The 24,759-nt window shown below is 36.6% G+C and overlaps 1 protein-coding gene across 1 annotated transcript; it reads left to right on the forward strand.

Annotated features, from left to right (window-relative positions):
• The first annotated feature begins 22 nt into the window (after positions 1–22).
• Positions 23–18,652, forward strand: LOC140155031 (cell cycle checkpoint control protein RAD9B-like). The gene is made up of 13 exons (XM_072177707.1): positions 23–178; positions 1,961–2,031; positions 3,645–3,803; positions 5,732–5,846; positions 6,822–6,921; positions 7,986–8,092; positions 8,820–8,926; positions 9,114–9,178; positions 9,698–9,859; positions 10,728–10,838; positions 14,202–14,335; positions 15,056–15,405; positions 16,241–18,652. Exons 1-13 carry the CDS (start codon positions 145–147, stop codon positions 16,358–16,360), a joined length of 1,635 nt encoding a protein of 544 aa, XP_072033808.1. The 5' UTR covers positions 23–144; the 3' UTR covers positions 16,361–18,652.
• Positions 18,653–24,759: the final 6,107 nt, after the last annotated feature.

The following is a 24,759-nucleotide window of genomic DNA, read 5'->3' on the forward strand; positions in this document are numbered from 1 at the left end:
TTTCTTAAACATTCGACTCCATTTTGTTGATAGCGGCTGGTTGGAAATTTTGCGACATGACAGCAACCCAAAATGAAAATAATGTAACTTCTTCAACTAGTATCGTCATTATATCAGCATCATGATCTAGAAAGTAGCTACATCATGAAGTGTGTATTGCCAGGAAATAACGTAAAAGGTAACAGCTTTGCTCAATGTCATGACCCAAAACTAAAAGCAGAAAATTTTAAGCTTACCTACTTACCAAACATGCAAAAAAGTCATGATTTATGAAAGTGAAAGTCCCTAACATGCAAATTTAAATTCTGAATCATGGATGACAAATGATGGAATTACTGAGTGAATATTGTACATGATTATTTCCAATTCATGGGCCTACCACAGAGAAATATGCCAGGAGAAATACATCGGCTATCGTATGATCGGCAAACCTCACATATGTCCCCTTTTAATTTTGAGCCGAACAACTGAGGTGAAGCAAAGAAAATTGGAATTTACTACCAGCGCCAATGTGTGTTACTTCATCGGTCGTGCTACGGTACGATCCTTTGATGTGTGTGTACGACCGTCCCACACACCATGGCATGCATGCATGCAGTCATGCATAGATAGTCAAATGCAGCAAATCTTTGACGAGCGCGACTACCGTGATGTTGCAAATTCGGCGCTAACAACGCGTACTGCGCATATTTATTCACCTGTATTCACCTGTCTTCTCGGGCTCTGATGGAGGCTATAAAAAGCCTATAAAATGCCCACCTTAAACATCTAAATTACACTGCATAGCCTAATAAGTGAGAAGGAGTTAGTAAACTGACTTCTGCTGCCAATCGGGTCCAATTCCATATGTGTACTTGTTGTACCACTTGGAAGAGCAGCGTCGACACCATTCTTGAATTAGTTGACTGATTTGGCTGTTACTACATCATCCGGGAGCTTATTCCACGGAGTTACTACTCTTTGGGTGAATGAATTTGACCTTAAGCTGAGTCTTGAATGCCTCTTCTGAATTTTCATACTATTGCCTCTTGTTCTCCCTTCTTTAGCCAACACAAATAAAGCCTCTTTCTGAACATCATTGAAGCCATGCATTATTTTGTAGACTTGAATCAAGTCACCTCTTACTCTCCTATATGCCAATGATGGCAACTTCAATGCTTCTAATCTCTCTGCATAGCTGAGTTCCTTCAGTTCATTCATAAATTTCCACTCAGCAACAACATATCGCCTTAGCAGCCAATCAGAGACAAGTCGTGCAACGCAGTAAATCTGTGATGTATCCTTACAATACTGGCGCTCGTCAAAGGTTTACTGCATTTTAGTATAGGTACATATTTCGAGGAGCATAACAAACACCAAATTGGTGTACGTCGTATGACCTTTGACATGCATGCATTCTTTTGTCGAGAGTGACATGGTCTTTCAATTTGTGCCGAGTGTCCTTGGCAGACTTGACTATGCTTCACTGGTCATGAAAGGATTCAATAGATAACCTCTGCCCCAATAATCCCAAGCTATTGTCTGAAACTGCACCTCGAAAGATGTATCGTAAGAACTCAGTCCTCAAATGATAGTCATATAATGACCAAAAGATAAATGACTGACTATCATTGAGGACTGAGTTCCGCAGTCTAGCATGCATGTACGTGTACTGGGGTACGTACTGTGTTATAAACATTCCATACGCATACGTGTTCGACTAACATTTCCATAGTAATAATAAACTTAACTGTCTTTATTACATCATGTAAGTAGACGGTTTATTTAGAATCTCAAACTACAGCTCAGCTAAAGTCTTGATTTTTGTAGAGTATCTTAGTTTATTGAAGTACATTACAATTGTGTAAAAACAGAATTTTAGAAAATATTGAGGGAATCCTCCATCAGCAAATGTGTTACAATATGGCTGAATAATTGATACTAAAATGGTGTCATGTCATATGTGTTTTCATTTTTACAGTTTTTGGTCGAGCTATTCACTGTCTGTCCAAGATTGGTGAAGACCTGTACATTGAGCCATTAGACAATGGGGTAGGTAACAATCTTCATTCTAGATGGTTTACATATTTTTGTGGTGTGAGAAGAAGGGGTTGTGAACTAACAAGCACCAATTATAATTTTGTAAAGTTAAAGTTAATTTTTTATTACTTGCGTGGTCCGAGCTGTGCGCCTAGCGTAGACGAGCGTGCACACAGAAGAAATGAACAATCACGCTGATTGGCTGATTAATGCACTTGACAACAAGCCGGCTGACCCATTGGTCTTGGTGGCGTAGCGTAAGTAGGCGACCTTGTCACTTCTCTGCGATCACAATTCACTAGCAGCGTGCGGGACCACGGAAGTAATAAAAATTAACTTTAAGTATAGTGATTACAATGGCACTTAAGGGGGTACTACACCCCTGTGGTAAATTTGTGACTATTTTTGCATTTTTCTCAAAAACTAATAACACACTGGTAGACATGATCACATTTTGAACATGTGAGGGCGGGCTTCGTTAAGCTTACTTGTGCACCAAGATCCTGTCTTAACTGTGTAATCCAATAGGAAAATGAAGAAAATTTGGATTTTGACCCTCAAAACTCCAACCTAGCATGATTTTTAAAAAATCTGCATTTGAATAATATTTTATGCTATCAAGTAATGAAAGCCACATTTCATGAAACATTAGCACATTTTTGTAAAATGGCCCTTCATGCTCAAAAATTTAGCCATAAAATACATACACACATGTTAAGACATAGGAAGCCATTGATAATGCTGGGACACACAATTTGGCCCATTTTGGGACATTCAGGCAAGCATACTTTTCCTCATAACATTGCCAATTATAGGCCTACATACATAATTGTCTTGACCACTCATTTTTTAAGTTAAACGATTCTCTTTTTAATGAAAGCAAATTTAGATGAATTTTTAAATTTCAAAATTTTATGAACATGCCTAACACTGGTAACAAAAGTTATGTATATTATTGGGGCAAGGAATCCAATTACTACACTGAAATTTCAGTGACTCAAGACAAGCGGTTCAGTATATATGATAGAAAATGAGGTACATCCTTGCGGTACCTTATTTCTTATCATAAAAAACGAACCGCTTGTCTTAGCTCACTGAAATTCCAGTGTAGTAATTGGATTCCTTGCCCCAATAATATACATAACTTTTGTTACCAGTGTGTTAGTTTTTGAGAAAAATGCAAAAATAATCACACATTTATCGAGGGGTGTAGTAAAAGATTGTGATTGTTTTGATATCCACAATGTGAGCATCTGTAGTTGATATTTATGACATTGTGAAATATCAAATAAATTTGAAAAATATTTGGGGGCACCAAATCTTTTTTAAAAAGAAATATTAAAAACAAATGCCTATGAAGCATATCAATGTTTTTAGCAATACAACTCTGTATGTTTATTACTATGCAATTTATGCAAATGTGAAGGTTTCACCATACAGCATATGGATGGAAAATGTACTCTTGATGTGATCTTTCCTGCAAATAACCATAGAAATTATAAAATAAAACATTGCTTTGACAAGGATTTAAATTTTTTTTTAAAGTTCAGGAAAGAAAGAATACAATCGCACCATTGATATTGAGTGAATTAATCTTGTCTATGCAATATTTTTATCATCTGTAGCTTGCTTTGAGGACAGTCAATTCATCCCGATCAGCATATGCCTGTTCTTTATTTGCCCCTACATTCTTTATGCAATATCATGCAAATACAACCATTAAGAACAACTCGCCAGATTTGGATGATGATGATGACCCATTTAGGTGCAGAATATCAATGAAGGTAAGTCCATACAACATACAAATTTATGTGTTATGACATCAAATAGCTGATCGCTGGCTGCCAGTCAACCATGCCAGTCCATACTTCTAAATCCAGGTGACAGTCTGCCGCCTGGACAACCAATTCTTTAGAAATGCTTAGTCGCGCTAAAAGTCGATCGATACATGTAAAAATCAGCACAATTCAGAGATACACCTTTTTGCTATGAAATTAATTTTCTCGGTCAAATATAAAGCAATATTTTTTTTCTTCAGTAATGTCAGTTAAAAACTTGGTGCTTGGATATACATTTTTTTAAATCCTGGTGTTAAAATTAAGCATCAAATTGTGTCTTTTAGTGTGATATTTTTGATTTTTATAGGCCTTGAATTAGCCTGCGAACTTTTTACGGAATTCATGTTTTAGCGTCTCAAACTAACATAGTTTGCTAAAGAAAGATATTTCCCACCTCTGTAAAGCACATCGTGTGGGTCTATATGTTATAGTTTTGTCAGAATTTCCGTTTTTGTTTTACCCTTTTTCCATTCATGATCCGAAAATGTCAAACTAAGTAAAAGTAGGCAATGGTGAGTACTTTTATCTCGAGAGCAACCAGCAGAAATAGTCGATATTTCCTTTGTTGTTATCCAGGTCAATTTTTCATTGAAAGCAAATTGCCCGACCAGCGATTAAATCCCCAATTGGGTGTTCTGGTTAAACATGATCAGTAGGAGCGCTATAGGTCTGGGAATTTCTTTGCTATATTGAAGTTCTGGCAACACTATAGCCATGCCGGTATTCCTATTAAACCCAGGGATATCGATCCACAATGCTAGTACTAGCCTTTAGATTTCATGTGTTGATTTAGAAATTTTTTCAGCCGACAGTGAAAGATGGTGAAATCAAAAGCGGAAATTCTGACAAAACTATGATATATAGCTCACGGTGATGTGCTTTAGAAAGTTGGGGAAAATCCTTCATTAGCGAACTATATTACTTTGAAAAGCTAAAAGGTTGATCCAAGAAAAAAGCTGAAGCCTATAAAAATCGAATATCTTACACTAAATGACTGAATTTCAGGCCTAAGTTTAACACCAGGATTTAAAAAAAATCAGTATCAAGCATTATAGTTTTTCCAGCCATTTACTGAAAAAATGAAAATTATTGCTTTTCATTTGGCTGAGAAAAACATTTTTACACTGAAAAGGTGTAACTCAAAATTTTGCTCATTTCAACACCAATTTCGATCGTTTGTATTGCCTCATTAAATGACTGAGTGAGCCTTGCAGAACAAAAGAATCGGTTGTGCAGGTAGCTGACTGGTGAAACCAAATCAATCACTGCATAAGTAAACTACCACTCGGTGAGTGCCACTCGGTTAATTGCTGTAACATACCAATGGTATTGATATAATCGATTGCCCTTTCAAGTATTATGATGCAACACGTAATTGAAGGCATTAGATACAAATATTACCAATACACACTTCTATGTATGCAGTGAAGATAAGAAAAGACACTACATCACTACATGTATAATATCAACAACAAGAATTTATTGTAAGCCTACAGCTCTGTAATTTGAACTGTCAAATCTACTTGTATAACAACGCACAACAGTTGAATCTTATAATTTGTGATGATATTAGGTGCCACTGCCAACATTTGTGTCTTCATTGTGTATATTTTTAGACTTAATTTCATTTGTAAACTGATAACTATTTATAATTATGGTGTCCTGTAACTGTTGTATATGGTCACCCGTTTTAATAGCAATATTTTGAACTTTTTATTAATTGAAGCGCGATTATTCTCCTTCGATGATTTGGTTAATTAAATCATTTGATATAATTTTATAATAGCTCAAAACAAAACACAACTTGCAATTTATGATGCACATTCTGCACCTGAAAAAATGATTGATTGATTGATACCATATTTATTTTTCAGTCTTGTCTTTCTGTATTCAAGTCATTGAGTAGCTTGGAGAAGACAGTTGATAAATGTCGCATCAGTTTGGACACCAAGGAATGCAGACTTGTTTTTCAAATGCATTGTAAACATGGTAAGCTATAGAAATAACTCATCACAATATTTCTCTTATATACATATGGTTCTGATCTCGCTACCAAAATTTGACTTAAATATTTTCAAACAAACAAAGTGCAATATGAAGTGTCTCTAGTTTCTGGTTTCCCAAATACCTTAAACCTGACCCATGACTCAAAAAAGTTCAGAACTCTGTTTCTAGCAAGTTCATGATAATGAGCAAAGGGAAGTTGATATGGTGCCATTAGGCTATATTCCAGTTGAAATCCATACACTCTCTATGGAAGACATGACATTAATCTTCCACACAGGGAGTGTGAATTTCAAGTTACCTAAATGGCTGACTCCATTAGAAATCTACACTCCCTGTGTGGAAGATTAAGGTTATGACTTCCATAGGGGTGTGTGAATTTCAACAGTAATATAATGAAAGACAAAGATAAAGACAATTTATCGCGTCTGACGTCACCTGTCAATCAAACTCGAGCACGGTTTGTTTACAAGTGTTGTGATGATGACTTGCTGAACGCGGATTTATAACCGGGCGCCTTATTGTTAATTTTGCACCTTTCGACATGCAAACCATCTCAAAAGTTAGTTCTTTATAGTAGGAAACTTTCTTTGGTGAAGGCACCATGTCCACAATGCCTAGAAAAGCTGCTTTTTGCCTTGTAAAAGTATGGAGTTTTTCGCCATTTGCTGCTATTCCTTTTCTCCGATCAACACCAGATAGATCGGTCTTCCTTTTACGCGCTGATTAACCTGTGTAAACCAATCAAGGATCGTAATTGACAGTGACATCAGACGCGATAAATTGTTTTTATCTCTGTCTTTAATTATAGCCCATTTTGAAACAGACTATGTTGAAGGTGTTAAATTAAATTTACACATAGTCACTGTGCAACTGATTGCATGTACTAAACATATTATATGTATCAGCATTTAGAAGATTTTGAAGTTATGTAACATTCAGTTTCTTTTCCAATTGCAGGTATAGTGAAGACTTACAATCTGACATATCAAGAGACTGAGACCCTGCAAGCTGTGTTTTCAAAAGACTTGTGCCCAAACCATATTGTAGCAGATGCAAAGTAAATATTAACAAAACACACCAAGGCAGATTTGCAACACAAAACATTTAATACTGATAAAGTATCCAGTTTGCAAAGGGAGGCTCAAATCAGTTAGTAAATGCTTCCGTTTTTTTAATTGGTAAATTGAAAACTCTGATACTCTTCAAAAAAGGGTTGCAATTGTTGTCATACAAGAATCATGTTGGCAACTATATCTTCATGGGCTTCACTAGGTCACTTAAAATAGAGTTACCTCGTTGAATACTCCGGAGGTTGACTTAAGTGTTGGCTGGGTCAGTCTAGTCAATAATTAAAAGTTGGGGTTTCTGGGTCGTCAATAAACTTATGTTGTCGTCATCGGGCGTAGGCACCGCAGAGGAACCATTCCAGATTTCTATTGCCTTTGAAAAAAGGACTGCTTCATGATGTCTGTGTATGGGGTCTCGTGCAAAACAAACTGATTTTCATGCCCCTTTCTGCTCCTAATTTGTTTTGGTTTGAAATACTTTGTCCCATCAATTGCTAACCGGTTCATGAAAGGTTCTTGTTCTAGTCTTGATTCTTCCTTCTTCTATTGTTTCCTAATTGAGCTGCTGTAACATCTCTGTAACACTTGATGTTTGATGAAAATCCCCTATCACAAATCTTGCTGCTCGTCTTTGTCACAATGAGACTGGGTCAATGTTATCTACCGAGGATGACCTGACATATGCCAGGTCATCTGTTTTTCTGAGCATGTCTTGTTCCATTTCATGTATGAAAAACTAGATTTATGAAAGCGAAAAAACAAAACCCTTGATTCTTTTCTTGAGTTAAGTATTGCATGATCCAAAAATGTACCTCATTAGTGTCATCCAAAATGATGAAACCAAATATGGGTAAATATACTACAGATGAAACTGTTCAGTATATTGATATGATGTTGGCATTGAGAATTACATGCAAATTATTTTGACATGTCAACATCAGAATAAATGTTTTAGGAAACCAGCAATTGGCTTTTGAAAAAGTATTCAATATAAATCACTGAATTTGACTTTCTTCTAGGATATTTACATCTATTCTTTTTGTGTCCTAAACAGAGAATTGTGTGATGTGGTGACTAATTTCCAGACATCGCAAGAAGAAATAACATTATCAGTCAATCCTCAGCAAGTTAGCTTTAAGAATTATGTAGACGATGAACCAGGTAAGTTGCAAATGAGCTATGATTTATGCCAATTACTTGCCCACACAGTAAATTGAATACCTGAATACAAAACCCACCCAAGTCCATGGAAAGTGATTTTGATATCATACATGCTGGGTATACATACATGCTGGATTTCACATGTTCAATAGACGCACGTAGGGTGGATTTGGGTACATCTTTTATACATATGATAGGTCTATGTATAAGCAAATATTTCCCATGCTTAACTCAATTTGGCCACAGTATGGACTTGGGTGGGTTTTGTATTGGGTGGTTTTGTATTCATTTATTCAATTAATATAACATCAATCAGCAGAATAGAAGAGAGTGCAAAATTCACTTTCATGCACAGTTATTCTGATGAATCAGAATTAGTATTGAAGTTATTCCACCTTTCGCCATCTTGTGAGTACAACTCGATTTGCATATACATGTTGTATTGGACACCGACGCCCAGAGTGCAGCGTGTCATGCAACTGTTATTGTGCGTTGGCACTGTGCTTTGCGTTTGTGCATGAAGGATCAAATGGCGGAGGCAGCCAAAAAAAGCCTGTACCTACAAGATGGTGGATATGTGACATCACATCAATTACCTCCATATCTGTACCTGTCACTGTCCCAAATGAAGCCAACAAATTATTAGCAAGTATCAAATCTAAAAAATACAGATCATATGTTGTAGTAATAGTGCCTCATCATTGCACCATATTTGTCTGTATTTCAGATCCTAGCAAGGTGTTACATTCAGAGATGTTTCTTAGTCCAGAGGAATTTGAAGACTACACAATAGGTGTGGATACAGAAGTTACTTTCTGTCTCAAGGAATTAAGGGTAAGTAGCTAGGAATGAAATATGTACCAAGAATTACATCTCAACAGAATGTAGTTGTTTCTCTTGAGGGACTGCAAATAAAAAAAAATGTTAAAACATATATTATTAGTGGTTGTTCTCATCAGTTGATTATAATATTTTGGATGTTATAATAGTTTTGTTTGTTTTGCATGTTTTCTTGTGATAGGCTATCCTAGCATTTGCTGATGGCGCTGGATTACCAGTTTCGCTACATTTTGAGACAACTGGAAAGTGAGTACATACCATACAAATATTATCCATATAATATTGAACAAGACGGGTAATTAAAACATAAGGCCAATGCATGCCTATTCGGTTTACCAAGGACCAATTAGTATGAGGTCATCAAATCACCATTGTTATTAAAGCCAAACCAAAACTGAAAACATGCTTTAAAAAAATATATGAATGGATATTTATAAAAGTAAATAAATAAATTAAAAAGAGTTTAACTTTAACACTACACTATAGGTGAGTGAAAAATAGTGTAGTGTTAAAGTAAATCTCTATAAATAATGCCTTGAAATGGTATTTGTAAATATTTATCCTCTGATCTTAGCAAAGTTTGAAACGTTGTTATAATTTGAACATCATATGTAATATTGATCTTTGCCTTTTTCTCATTGTTTCTTCAGACCAATTGTGTTTAACATAAATGGTGAACAAAGCATTTTGGAGGCTACATTTGTGTTAGCTTATATCATAATTTATGTAATATTGATCTTTGCCCTTTTCTCATTGTTTCTTCAGACCAATTGTGTTTAACATAAATGGTGAACAAAACGTTTTGGAGGCTACATTTGTGTTAGCTACTTTAGCTGATACACCTGCTAGCCAAGTTAGTTGTACTCAGTTATCAACACAGCACAGTAGAACACAAACCAGGATTAACACATCAACTAAGCACAGGAGGTAAGCATAACCAGGGTTACTAATTCATTTACTAACATACACTTTACAAACCAGGGTTAATGCTTACTGTTACTGATTTGTAACTAGGATAAACACTTCAGAAACCATAGTTTATGTAAATCAACTAAATGATAATATTATAAGCCAAACCTATTCATGGCAACCACAGAGCAGGATAAACACCTCTTTAGGCAAGATTACTGCTATAGTCTATATATATCTACCTCCAGTAGGCAGCACTAGCTTAAGTTCAGTGTGTGATGCGTTGGCTTAACATTGTTTCTTGCATGTATACATGCGCCACTTCGATCGCGCGCGTTAAAGTAATAGTATGTACACGCACCAAGTAACGCTAAGCTAACGTAGAACATGCTGGACTTCAAAGCTAGTGCAGCTGACTGGGGGTAAATATATAAACTATACTAGCAAACAACCGGGTAACCACAACCATGTTAGTAAGTCATAAATCAAGAGTTACTTATTCACAAACAAGGGTAAGCATATTGCAAACCCAATGCTACGAAAAACTCAAAACCAATACTGCAAAACAACTAAACAGGCAAGCCCATATATGTTCACCAGTACATAAACCAGGGATGCTAATATTGTCAGATAAACATGGTATGGTACCACAAACAATATGTATCATGTAGATACATTTTTATTTAGTTTAGAGTAAATTGAGTTGAGTACCATGGACTGACCAGCTGGCACTGGCTCCTGGTGCTCTATTTTGCTTAATTGTGTCCAAGTTCAGTTCGGGAAATTCATTCCAAGTGGTGGCGGCTGCTTATCAGATTATTGTTCGTACATAACCATACATACATGTTTTAACCATGCACTGTATAATTGTTTTACAAATTGATAGAACTAAGCAGCAACCACCAAGTCAGCGACAGCAACTTATGACACCACAGAACAATAGACAACCACATCTACACAGGTTACCAAATGGTCATGGACAGGAAGACAGACCAAGGTAAAATCAGTTACAATTGATCCTTCATATACTGTGATGATGTTAGAATGATAATTTATTATAACTGATCATCTGTTGGACATGCATTGCATACATGCAGTCATATACTATGAAGACATACTAAACTTTATCCACTAGTGTAGTGTGTGTGAGTGTGCAAATATGAAAGTATGGTCTTTGCCTCTTTTAAGTGGTGCATGCATCGACATGGGCCAAAGGTTTGTGACAAGGAATTACACACTACTACTAAAGGCATCTAGATTTGTACACATTTAATTTTGTGTGTAATGTGTGTAACTTGTAGCTGAATCTTTTAAACGCTCAAACATAGAGGTGCAAACTATAGCATGATTTAGGGCTTTTGCTAATTAATTTAGGAAGTACACTATTTTAGTATATGTGGGTAATAATCACAAATGGCGGATTTACATAGCATTATAGTTGACTTGACTTGAGTTTGACTTGACTTGACTTGACTTGAGTTTGGACTCGAATTTCCCAGCGCTTAAAGCACTGGGATATTTGGAGTCCAAACTCAAATCTAATCACTTTGATTAATCATATATCATTATAACACAATCTGCCTAACTCCTGTTCTGTATTTAGTTATGTACCTATCTTTTGACCAGTAGAAGCATATTATGGTTCAAGTGAAGGTTTAAAATTTTCATTATTACACAGCCGTGACGTTAGTCACGGCTGTGTCTTTTTTCTTACAGGTTCTTTCTTTCTTTACACAGCCGTGACGTTAGTCACGGCTGTGTCTTTTTTCTTACAGGTTCTTCTTTCTTCTTCTGTCAACCTTTACATTTGCTCTAGCGCTCACATGCTTACATCGATTTTGACCTAACTTGGTCACAATGATCATTGACCGTGCCCCTACATGTCACATGAAACTCGTGGGGTCAAAGGTCACGCAGGGGTCATAGGGGTCAAAAACGTGATTTCAACTAAAATGCATCTTCTCCCACAACTTACGTAGGACAGCGACCTCACTTGCACACATGCATTGTTATTACCCAGTGTCTATGTGGTGTACACAGATTTGGGGTCAACGGTCATTAAGGGGTCACTTCCGGTATAAAACGAAAAACCTTCAACAAATTTTATTAGCTAAGTAAAACATAGCACAGTAACGGTATGTTCACATATGATCCGTAGTCACCCAATGTATATGTGGTATTTTTTTTATTTGAGGTCAAAGCTCATTAAGGGGTCACTTCCGGTATAAAAAAAAATACCATAAAAAATGTATCTTCTTCCACAAATTATGTGGGACAGAGACGCTACTTGCACACATGCATTGTTATTACCCAGTGTCTATGGGGTGTACACAGATTTGGGGTTAAAGGTCATTAAGGGGTCACTTCCGGTATAAAACGAAAAACCTTCAAAAAATTTTATTAGCTAAGTAAAACATAGCACAGTAACGGTATGTTCACATATGATCTGCAGTCACCCAATGTATATGTGGTATTTTTTTTTACTTGGGGTCAAAGCTCATTAAGGGGTCACTTCCGGTATAAAAAGAAATACCTTTAAAATGCATCTTCTTCCACAAATTATGTGGGACAGAGACGACACATGCACACATGTATTTTTATTACCCAGTGTCTATGGGGTGTACACAGATTTGGGGTCAAAGGTCATTAAGGGGTCACTTCCGGTAAAAAACGAAATACCTTAAAAAAAATTTATAAGCTAAGTAAAACATGGGACAGTAACGGTATGTTCACACGTGATCTGCAGTCACCCAATGTATATGTGGTATTTTTTTATTTGGGGTCAAATCTCATTAAGAGGTCACTTCGGTATAAAATGAAATACCTTTAAAATGCATCTTCTTCCACAGATTCTGTAGGACAGTGACGCCACTTGCACACATGCATTGTTATTACCCAGTGTCTATGGGGTGTACACAGATTTGGGGTCAAAGGTCATTAAGAGGTCACTTCCGGTATAAAACGAAATACCTTTAAAATGCATCTTCTTCCACAGATTTTGTAGGACAGTGACGCCACTTGCACACATGCATTGTTATTATCCAGTGTCTATGGGGTGTACACAGATTTGGGGTCAAAGGTCATTAAGGGGTCACTTCCGGGATAATATGAAAAACCTTCAAAAATTTTTATTTGATAAGAAAAACATAGGACAGTAACAGTATGTTCACACATGAATTGTGGTTACCCAATTCATATGTGGTATTTTTTATTTGGGGTCAAATGTCATTAAGGGGTCACTTCCGGTCTGAGACGAAAAACCTTCAAAATGCCCCTTCTGCCACAAATAACATGGCAAAGTGATGCCACGTGCACACATACATTGACATTAGCCAATGTCTATGGGGTTTTCATATATTTTGGGGTCAAAGGTCATTAAGGGGTCACAGCACGGCTGTGTTCGTGGTCTTAGACCACAGCTAAGTCTAGTTCTTTCTTCTTTCTTCTTTCTACCATTACATTTGCTCTAGCACTCACATGCTTACATCGATTTTGACCTAACTTAGTCACAATGATTATTGACCATGCCCCTACATGTCACATGAAACTTAATGGGTCAAAGGTCACACAGGGGTCAAAAACGTGATTTCAGCTCAAAATGCATCTTCTCCTACAAATTACGTAGGACAGAGACGCCACTTGCACACATGCATTGTAATCACCCAGTGTCTATAAGGTGTACACAGATTTGGGGTCAAAGGTCATTAAGGGGTCACTTCCGGTATAAAACGAAAAATCTTCAAAATTTTTTATTAGCTCAGTAAAACATGGGACAGTAACGGTATGTTCACATATGATCTGCAGTCACCCAATGTATTTGTGGTATTTCTTTTATTTGGGGTCAAAGCTCATTAAGGGGTCACTTCCGGTATAAAAAGAAATACCTTTAAAATGTATCTTCTTTCACAAATTATGTAGGACAGAGACGCCACTTGCACACATGTATTGTTATTACCCAGTGTCTATGGGGTGTACACAGATTTGGGGTCAAATGTCATTAAGGGTCACTTCCGGTATAAAACGAAATAACTTCAAAAAACTTTATCAGCCAAGAAAAATATAGCAGAGACGGTACATTCACACATGAATTGATGTTAATCAGTGTATACGTGGTATTTTTTTTTAATTTGGGGTAAAAGGTCATTAAGGTGTCACTTCCGGTCTGAGACAAAACCTTCAAAATGCCCCTTCTGCCACAAATAACATGGCAAAGTGATGCCACATGCACACATACATTGACATTAGCTAATGTCTATGGGGTTTTCATATATTTGGGGTCAAAGGTCATTAAAGGGTCACAGCACGGCTGTGTTCGTGGTCTTAGACCACAGCTAAGTCTAGTTTCTATTTTATCTTATAGCACATCTAGAGTTGAGTCAGTGTCTGTAGGTGATACAACAGCCATGGATGTTGAATTCCCAGATGATGTTATGTTAGCTGCTGGAGATGCTGCTATGGAGAGACTCAGTCAGCAAGAGAACAGGGAACAACAAGGTAAGCCATTAGGGTTTACACATGTTTTTTAATCTTGTATGATGATCCACACCTTTGCTTGGTGAAGAACTTTAACAAATTGGATTAAAAAAGTGTAGACAATTAGTCTAATTATTCATTCTGAATAATGCAGTCCCAGAACAAAATATTCACTTTCTGACATGATCCGTATTCTGAGCCGGAATAATTTTGTTTTTTTAAATGTTGATGGAATTATTAAAACTCATTACTTTGCTTGCAAATATGATAGCAATGTAAGGATTTCAGTAATATTGGCTCTCATTTGGCGCAAGTGGATTAGATTCCCAGCAAACATAAAACGTTTAAGCATAAAAATGTTTACATGTCGGTTTATATAAAGGGTATATGTTTAATAACATTCAAAAAACATTCTAACATAATGTTATTCAAGTATTGACAAACATTTTGCCCAAAAATATTTTACAATAACATTTTGACAACATTTTAAACCCTAACCCTAAACTCCGTAAACGAGGACTGGACTCAAGTCTAGCAAGTTGGTGTGACTGCACCATATTCGGTAATCGTACCAAATTTTGAAATGTTATTGTTGTGCTTTTTCATATAAAACATTTGAAACATATTTTCATGACCTTTATCTTGTGTCAGAAAAGGCTCACAAATAAAGTGACTGTTTTTATTTATTTATTTACTATGGAATCACTAACTTTTTGTCATTATATCCACCATATCATGTAGAAAACGATGAAGGTGACAATACAGATGAGCCAGACAGAACCCTTCAAGGTGATATAAGTCCTAGTCCAGTTATTCCGGTAGTTACATCCAATATCAGGCCACCCGTATCAAGGCCTAGTTTGAGGCTATCACCGACAGAACAAGAGGAAACCACCAAAGACAATGCACCTGATGATACACCTAGTAAACTCAATAGTACTTTATTAGCTAATTTTGAGAATGATGATGACGATGATAGGGAGAAAGGAGGTAAAGCACAAGGAAACATCAGCATAGCTCAAGATTTGGATGAACCAAGTGACAATGATGATGACTATGATTTCATACCAGGAACCCCACCCAGTAAAAAGGTAATGTTCTTAATGTTGCAACTTCTTGGTTCCAAAAGATGCCAAGTTGTGGATTAATTTGGGGTTTGCTAATCTTGCAATCCATTATTGAGTGATCTTAGGGTGGTTAATATGTGACAGTCTCATATACAACTGTTAAGTCACTTTCATCAGCAACTGGCCGATTTAAGCTTAACATTTGTGTATGTGTATTTTCGACAATGGGGTATTGCAGTTGAAATCCATATACCACTATCTGGAAAATATGTCTCTAATCTCTCACACAGGGATGTAGATTTCACATGGAGTCAGGAAACCCCATTTGAAATTCACGCTCGCTTTATGGAAGATTAAGACCATGTCTTCAATAGGTGCTGTTTGTATTTCATCTGGAATAGCCCAATGCTTGCATACCGCTTCAATAGTGAATCTACTGTTGCTTCGATTTATTGTACTTTGTTCCGGATCTGTGAGCGCAGTTATGATTATAACAAAATGTGTTATTTGTACACCCCCTATCTTCCACATAAGGGGTGTAGATTTCAAATAAGAGTCATATCATTCAGGTAACCTCATTTGAAATTCACACTCCCTGTGTGGAAGATTAAGGTCATGTCTTCCTTAGGGGTGTATGGATCTCAACTAGAATTGCCCAATCACCCACATCCCCCATACTTCATTTGCAAACATGTGGTGTATAGGCAAACAAGTGGCCAATCCTATAATATAAGTACTCCAGATTATGCTAATGTATAGGCATTTGCTCTAATTTGCTTTTGAGAAGCTTATTGACAAATAGGTTTTACACTTTTTGATCTCTGGATTACTATATATGCCTATATTTTTTTCCTTTCAGTTCAAATCAATGTTCTTTGGTGCTTCCCAGTCCCAGTCAACTCAGAGGAGTGAAGATACAAGACGCAAACAAAATGTCACTGTACTAGCAGAGGATACTGATGATGAAGACTCTGATTGAAGAGTAGGATCTGAAATCCGCAAATGAGGAATGACATGGAGCGAGTTGTTCTGGCAAGGAGTTAGGTTTTACATCAAGATGCATAGTGGCATGTCAGATTGGACACAATTTAAACCATGTATCTGCAACTGGCAGGACATCCGGAAGGTTCTGAAGTGGCAAATGTGCCTGGGTTTCTCTACTGGAAGTCAGTTTGACCAAAATTCCTTTCCATAATACAGTATGCATGTTCTAACAGCGCATTCGTTAGCACCCCACACACGCAATTAGCAGAGTGACAAAATGTGTTCCCGTGCGATACACGCTACAGGTTGTTCCAGGAAATGCAGTGACAGGATAATTTAGGTCAAACTGACTTCCGGTGGAGAAACCCAGGATCCATGTATTGAGAGTTTAATAAAATCATAAAGAGAAATGCCACTGAAATGCATTTTGTTATCTTGTCCTAATTGTTGCCAAATCATATTTTGGTTTCATAACTGTGAGATCCTCCCAGACCACTGCAAAAATGCACGACCCATGCTGTGATGGAGGTGTTGTATTTGCTCTGATTTCAAATTCCATTTACATGCAGATGTTTCGCAAACTGTCATTTTATTGACAATCAGATAACAGAGAGAAAATTAACCGGTAACTCTGTTGCTAAGCAGCAGTCATCATCAGCTGTATACAGATCAGCTTTGCAACAGTAGCATGGAAAAAACCTGTCAAGTTTTGAAATGTATGCATGTAGGTGGAATTTTATTGGACTAGTTGTATGAATTTGTAACTAAAAAGTTAGTAATTTCACCATTTCATAATTATTATTAATTGTATTAATGGTATGTTATAATTCTTAGAATAATTAATATGTAACATAATTATGTTAATGATATCAACTGATTACTGTTAGTCAGTTGCATATGACAAATGAAAGATCTTATTTATTCCCAGCATGATATTGCTGCTTTTACTACTTTCTTACAACCTCTCCCCAGAGTAAAGTTCAAACACCATGGACTCCATGTTTGTGTTTTCCTCTTGAAGAGGAGACTAGTGTATCTCCTGATTATTTTGCCTTATGCCTGGAAAACTCAAGATTTTTAAGTGAGTACTTGTATGCAATCTCTGTGTGTTATGTGTTGTTGCAACGCTCACACAGGAAGATACTGATTTGTTCCTATGCTAAAAAATGCCAGAGGTGCACTATTTTGGTTGCATTTATTACATTCCGTCCCAAAGCATTCCATAGTCTGGAATTTAGTGAGGCTGGGGCTCAAAATATACTACAAGGACAAAGGGCAATTTATCCTGAAAATAACAAAATAGCCCTCAAAAATTATGTGGGCAATTTAGTAGCCCTTGATAAGAAACTATTTTGAGGCTTGTGGTTCAAAAGTAAATGGGGATTATGGGGATTTAATCCCCGAAATCCTGAGAGGAACCTTTAAAAGTTAAATTACGCGGGTGATTTTTTTCAAAAGTAGCCCCCGAATTAAACAAAGGATTTTCAGGCCTGGTGTGGTCCACACAGTGAGACAAATTTTATCATTATTTTGGGGAAAAGCTTGTATGTTTTTGGCAAAATTCAGTAATAGTATTCCAAATGCACTGAGAATGTAGGGCATTTAGTTTCCCTTGATACTCCACCTAATGCTTCAGGTACAGGCTTATTTACCCTGACCATGTGGCACTTGAACCACTAGCCAAGTAGTATTTTGAATTACTAATACATGTTTTTGCTTGAATATCAAAATTGGAAGCAAATTGGTTCTGATTGTCCTTACGTAAAATTGGAAATACAATTCTGTCGGTCCAACATCCAGGCTATCTCTAGTCTTGGGCCCAAGCTTCATGTGGCTCACGGTTTGTAATCAACGACAGAACCCGGCTGTGAAGGAGACTATCGAAGTTATCACTCCAGACTGGAGTGGCAACATCGTCAATTTCGGAAAAACAACACTCGACCATGGAATTTAATTGTCGGTTTGTCATTATATAAAACGATAAATCAAGTAAGTAACTTCCACTCTGAAAACTTTGAAACTTGTTTGATTCCACTGACTATTTGCGATCGAAATATACACAACACAAATGACAGAAATCATCAACAAAATATCGAACCAAGGACTTGTTTTCACTCAAATTTGAGTCGCATCATCAACCGGAAGTGACGTAGCACGGACCGACAGAATATGAATAAATCTGACCACTCACCTTTAATACTGTTTTGTAATGTTTGCTTTCTACCAAAAACAATGTTCTGTACTCAATGAAGTTATGAAATAAAGTTTTTACACAAAGTTTACCTCATCATGCGTTTCTGATCATTGTTTGTATTTTTAAGTAGGGATATGTTCTGAATCCTGAATGCCTGCGTAAGTTATATATAAACTATAGAAAAATTATTAAATTTGCGTACATCGTGGAACATTAAACTACGCTTGTTACTCCGCGACTAATCATGCTATATACACGAGCGTACAACGCTACTCTATGCGTCCATATTAGCGAGGTTATCTGCATACAACAGCTTACTACGCACAGCCTAGCCACGCAAAGAGTATGTCCCACGATGTACACAAATTTAATAATTTTTCTATAGTGATATTTATGTTGTAGTATGCCATCAGTTATCACGGTACTGGTGCAGTCGGTCCCTGTAGGAGTGGTTGACCTTTCACCAGATGTGTCCAACTTCATCAGGACTGATGAAGTCTTGGACCCATCAGACAAGCTTGAACCAGGACTGATGAAGTTAGATCTAGAGAGAGTAACACTATGGCTGTCGAAAGATAATAAAAAAAGTTAGAGCTAGACAACCTTGGAAGTCGGGATACATCTGACGAAAGCTCGATCACTCGCAGAGGGACCAGCTAGCAACCATTCCCTACAATGAGACGCTTCTTTTCCATGTTGAGAGACAAATCTAATTCTAGTCCCTTTAAATGGGCTATTCCAGTTAAAATCCATACACTTCCCTATGGAAGACATGACCTTAAAGATTTATCTTCCACACAGGGAGTGTGAATTTCAAAAGGAGTCACCCATTCAGTTAACCCCATTCGAAATTCACGCACACTGTGTGGGAGATTAAGGTCATGTCTTCCATAGAGGGTGTATGGATTTCAACAGGAACAGCCCAATTAGCACATTGTCCATTTGAACTGGTCTATTTTAGGGAACAAGCCAAAAGATTGATGACGTCCTATAAACATAACTAGTTTCGTTCCTCAGCCGACCCCCTCCCTCCCTGCCAGAAACGTAATAATAAAATGTTGAAAATTTGGACATAATATTATGACACATTCTTCAGACCGATGTTTTTTTTACAAACGTAATCGAGTATTTTTACCCTCCCCTCTAAACCAAACTAGTTGTTTATAGGACGTCAACAATCTTTTGGTTTGTTCCCTTATATACTGCAGATTTCAACTATTGCTCAATTTTTAAACAAATATTTTGTGAACAAATAAGACAAATGAAAACCAGTCTTATGGTATAACAATCTTTATTCACTTTCTTGTCTTACAAAGGCAACTAGTTGATAATTTATTGCATCAAACAAAAACCATGCAAAATATGGAATTGATGTATACATACATACACACTGGTGACCTTCCTCAGAACAATTCTTTCATGTTGTGCATATCAAACTTAAGCTTGACGCATCAGCAATATCACAGAAAATTTGTGGAGGACAACCAAAACAATTTGTTGACATTGTATGATAATATCCAATAAGCTATTTCAGTTGAAATCAATACATCCCCTATGGAAGACATGACCTTAATCTTCCAAACAGTGAGTGTAGATTTCAAACAGAGTTGCCCATTCAGGTAACCCCATTTGAAATTCACACTCACTGTGCGGGGGAGATTAAGGTCATGTCTTCCATAGTGGATGTATGGATTTCAACTGCAATAGCCTAAAGTCCAATAGTTACAATATGATATAGCTTGTTGTTGTATAATTATTGTCTGACCCTTATGGCATAAAGCACCCCTTCCCCCAGGTCTGAGATGGAAGTGAGCATAACCTTTGGCTTCAATTGAATTTCTAATGAGCTCCCTCCTTGCAACAAAGAAGGAATTATGGGATCTATTGCAATAGGGATTGACTTTAAATATGTACAACAGTGTGAAATCACCATCCCACTTCATTATTAAATATAGTAGGCCTATTAAATATTTTGTTTTCTAATTACAAGAAGTAGGTCATTCGATATAACTCGATACAGATTTCATCTGATGCAAGGCAAAAAGCAGCTCATATCCAAATTCACAATGAAATAAACATGACATCCAAAGGCTATCCATCTCCATCTCAAACAAAGGATATCAATTACAATATTTAATTTATTACAAATAAGCGAAATGAGTTGGATATTGAATCAATAATTCCATTTTGTCTTCCATACATTGTTGATGTACACAATGTAAATGTTGAAATAAAAGTGACCAATTGTCCTTCGACATGAATGGGCTGTTCTAGTTGAAATTCATACACCCCCAAGGAAGACACAACCTTAGTCTCCTACACAGGTGTTGTTGATTTCAAATGGAGTCACTCATTTAGGTATACCCATTTGAAATTCACACTCCATGTGTGGACGATTAAGGTCATGTCTTCCATAGGGGATGAATGGATTGCAACTGGAATATCCCAATGTTTACTAGGACAAGAGAAAACATACATTTTTGTATGGAAATGGCACACTTGTTGTATCCATATCAAGAAATTGATCTCTCCCTACATTCAACTCATTGCGCTTAATGCATCGTAACCATAGAGATTAGAACCAGAGAGTACTGAACCCTGCATAATGCTATGATAAATCCACCATCTTGGTTTATCAAACATGTAGAACAAAATAGTGTATCTCCTGCATTTATCGGCTAGAGCTGGATATCGAACGATAAACATTCCGAAGGTTTGTGAGCATAACACTTAGTGTGAATTACATGCACAACCCAAACAAGCACACTTCTAATTGAAGTTACACTAGTATTTTGCCCTCTGTGAACAATGCCCAAACATGGAGGAGTCCATACTCTTTGGGTATAACCGTTTTGTATCGCACACACATACATGGAAAGTCTAAAGGTAAAATTCTGCAATGTAAATGTTGTCAAATTGCTTGTCACATTAGTGTGTTACATTACATCATCATTTAAAATGAACACATGTGTACAATAAGTAATATACCAGTAGGGAATGTACAATTTTAGAGTCTGAAGACTAGGAAGCCTATGTTCATCCCATGTGCTCTTACATTCAAACTAGGCTATTCTAGTTGAAATCATTACACCCTGTATGGAAGACACAACTGTAACCTTCCACACAGGGGGTGTGAATTTCAAATGGGGTTACCTGAATGTGTGACTCCATTTGAAATCTACACCCCTGTTGGTGGGAGATTAAGGTCATGCCTTCCATAGAGGTTTATGGATTTTAACCGGAATAGCCCAATTATCAGTTATTCCTCTTCAGTTGAACTGCATTTTCTGTGAACAAAGTGTAAAACATGGCAAACAGTCCACATTTCTATTTACAACTGCAGAAGATTTGTCCCTAGTCGTACCACATATCCACAATTATCTCTTGTTGCAGGTTCATTTTACATAGCTGAATGTTTCCAAACGTTTTACCGTCAAAATATTTCAATGCATTTATTTATAATTTGCAGGTTTTTGATTTGCAAATATAGGCTCCTCACAAAGTGAAATACCTCATGAAATATGTAGGTTTGCAGTAACATAGCATATTGTAGTTCTTGATCATATCAAATGCATTCTGTGTCTTTCACACAGAACACATAGTCAATCAGGGTCTTGGCTAGGATTTGACTAGTGCTTGTCATTTTCACCAAACTCCCTGTTCAAAATTTTCCCCTGAAAACATTGGACCTCTGCAACTTCTGGGGGTTATTCAATTCAAATAGCTATTGCTATAGCCTTGATTTATTAATTAGTCTTGTTTTGTTTTGAGTTCACAGAACTTATTCAAGCATTATTTTTAGAATTTAGCATCCGCAAGTGGCATTAATCTTGCCTGTCCCAGGAGCAACCTGCTTGCCCAAAATGATGGGTGGCTGGTTAACACCCTGTATGTAGTCAATGAAGAATCTGCTTTTGCATCAGTGGAATATGGTTAACTTAATGTGACCGAGGACAGTACTTCTCAATAATTCCTACACTAATTGAGATAATCCAGTTGAAATCCATACACCCCCTATAGAAGACATGACCTTATTCTCCAACACAGGGGGTGAAGATTTCAAATGGAGTCACCTATTCAAGTACCCCATTTGAAATTCACACCCTGTGTGTGGAAGATTAAGGTCATGTTTCCAAAGGGGGTGTATGGATCAACCGCAATAGCCCATTATATCCTCCAGCATATGAGAATTTTGGATTACAAAATATATATTTGTATCCTGGAACTGCATCATCAATATATTATTCCACCAAGGTACTAAGCAAGGCATTTATTGGAATAAACATCAAATTCAGGTCAAACGACACAACTATCAACTGTTGATTCCTTTGTCTATATAGTAAGTTGGCTGTTGATGGTCCAATGTCAAACAGCTTCTGTATTCGAGGATCAAAGTAACACCAGGGGTGGCCCATGTTTTTGGACCCCACATTTGTTTTATAAAATAGTATTATTTTTTGTAAGAATAAGCCTTGTGTGCATGGCCACATTGGTCATCGTCAAGAACCGCATGCACGGCCTGTGCAGCAACTGAATCGAATTAATTTCTCGGAGACTAGATCGGAATGGCGGTTATTACATGGGCCGCATGTTGACCACACTTGATACACATGATATATGCATGAGACACACAAATGCTTATATTTGAACCAAACTCATCATTTCTGATGCTTTCGATGACCTGGAATCAACAATTGATAGTTATAGCCAACACACACTACTAAACAAATCTTTCCATAATTCTTGGAGGAACTGCAACAACAACACTTTTATATATAATATATATATATCTTAAAATTTATATTCATTTGTTTCTCTTTGTATCGCATCATACACAAACAAGAAACCGACACTCACTGAGTGTAATATTTATCATACTTTGACTTTGACAGAGGTTATGGGTTCAACACCTACTGCTGAACAAATCAAACCTCTCTGTCAATAAAGCTGTCTACACTTCTTTCCACTCATAAATGCCAAACTTGATGCCACACACAGCTTGCAACTGTACATGACCCATTAACTAACAATTACTTTGGCATCATTTGTTAGCACAAACTGTCCACATGTAACTTCTATGGCAATCATGTGGACATGTAATATTGTAAGAAGAAAGAAATATCATTTGTTAGCGCTTAATTGTCCACATGCAACTTCTGTGGCAATCATGTGGACATGTAAGAAAGAAATATCATTTGTTTTGCACACATTTTTCTGCATAAAATGGAGAGTCAATGTTTCACAATTTCACAAAATGTTCTGAACATTTAGCAATTTCCTTTATTCATGGTTAAAAGCTTATAGATCAAAACATATTTTGTGCCGGGTTAAACTTTGCAGCTAATCCCTGAAAGCACAAAAATAAAAACAATGCAAAAAATACCCATTAGCAATTTAAACAGGGGTGTGAGTGACCTCTATTGAAAAAAGAGGAACTTTGTTCAAAAAAGAGGAAAAGCACTGAAATATGCTCAAAATGGGCTGAAAATGAAAGAAAAAGCTAATATTTTGCCTAAAATTTCCAAAAAAGAGGAATTCAGCTTAAAAGAGGAGATTTCACACCCATGTAGCATGTACAGTACAACCAAAATAGTTGATTTAATTTGCATAATATCTTGCCGTACCCAATAGCTGTCTAGGGTGGTAATTTGTTAAAATGGGTGACATTTATCTTGCCAGAGGGTGTGTTGTGAATGAGCAATGAACGATCCCTCATTTGAACAAAATATCACTACAGGCAGCCATTTGTTGTAAAACCATTAACTTTAACCTGGTTTGTTGACTTGTTCAGTAACACTACCATATCCACTTATAGTGTGAATTTCTTGTTTAGAATATAAAAAAAATCAGCCTGTGTGCAAATATGAACTTGATGAGGTGACTGAACAACATTCAAAACCACTCTGCAGAAAAACACCCATTATATCAATTGTGAAACTTTTTTATGGAGCTGTATTTGCATTAAAATCAAGCTTCACAAAATACATGGTCATGGGTACTAAATTCATGACAAAAAATGTATGCTAACTCTAAATCTGTGCATTTAGCCTTTCTTCATATTAATATACCTTTCAATACAGACAATGTTGAAAATAATTTTCTCAAAAAATAAACATTTTATTAACATTTTTAAACGATAAAATTTGCTTTTAAACGGTTTCTCACTAATCCAATACTGATGTCAATTGTTAACATGTACA

The sequence above is a fragment of the Amphiura filiformis genome, chromosome 6 (assembly GCF_039555335.1).
Source record: "Amphiura filiformis chromosome 6, Afil_fr2py, whole genome shotgun sequence".
In the NCBI taxonomy this organism is placed as follows: Eukaryota; Metazoa; Echinodermata; class Ophiuroidea; order Amphilepidida; family Amphiuridae; genus Amphiura; species Amphiura filiformis.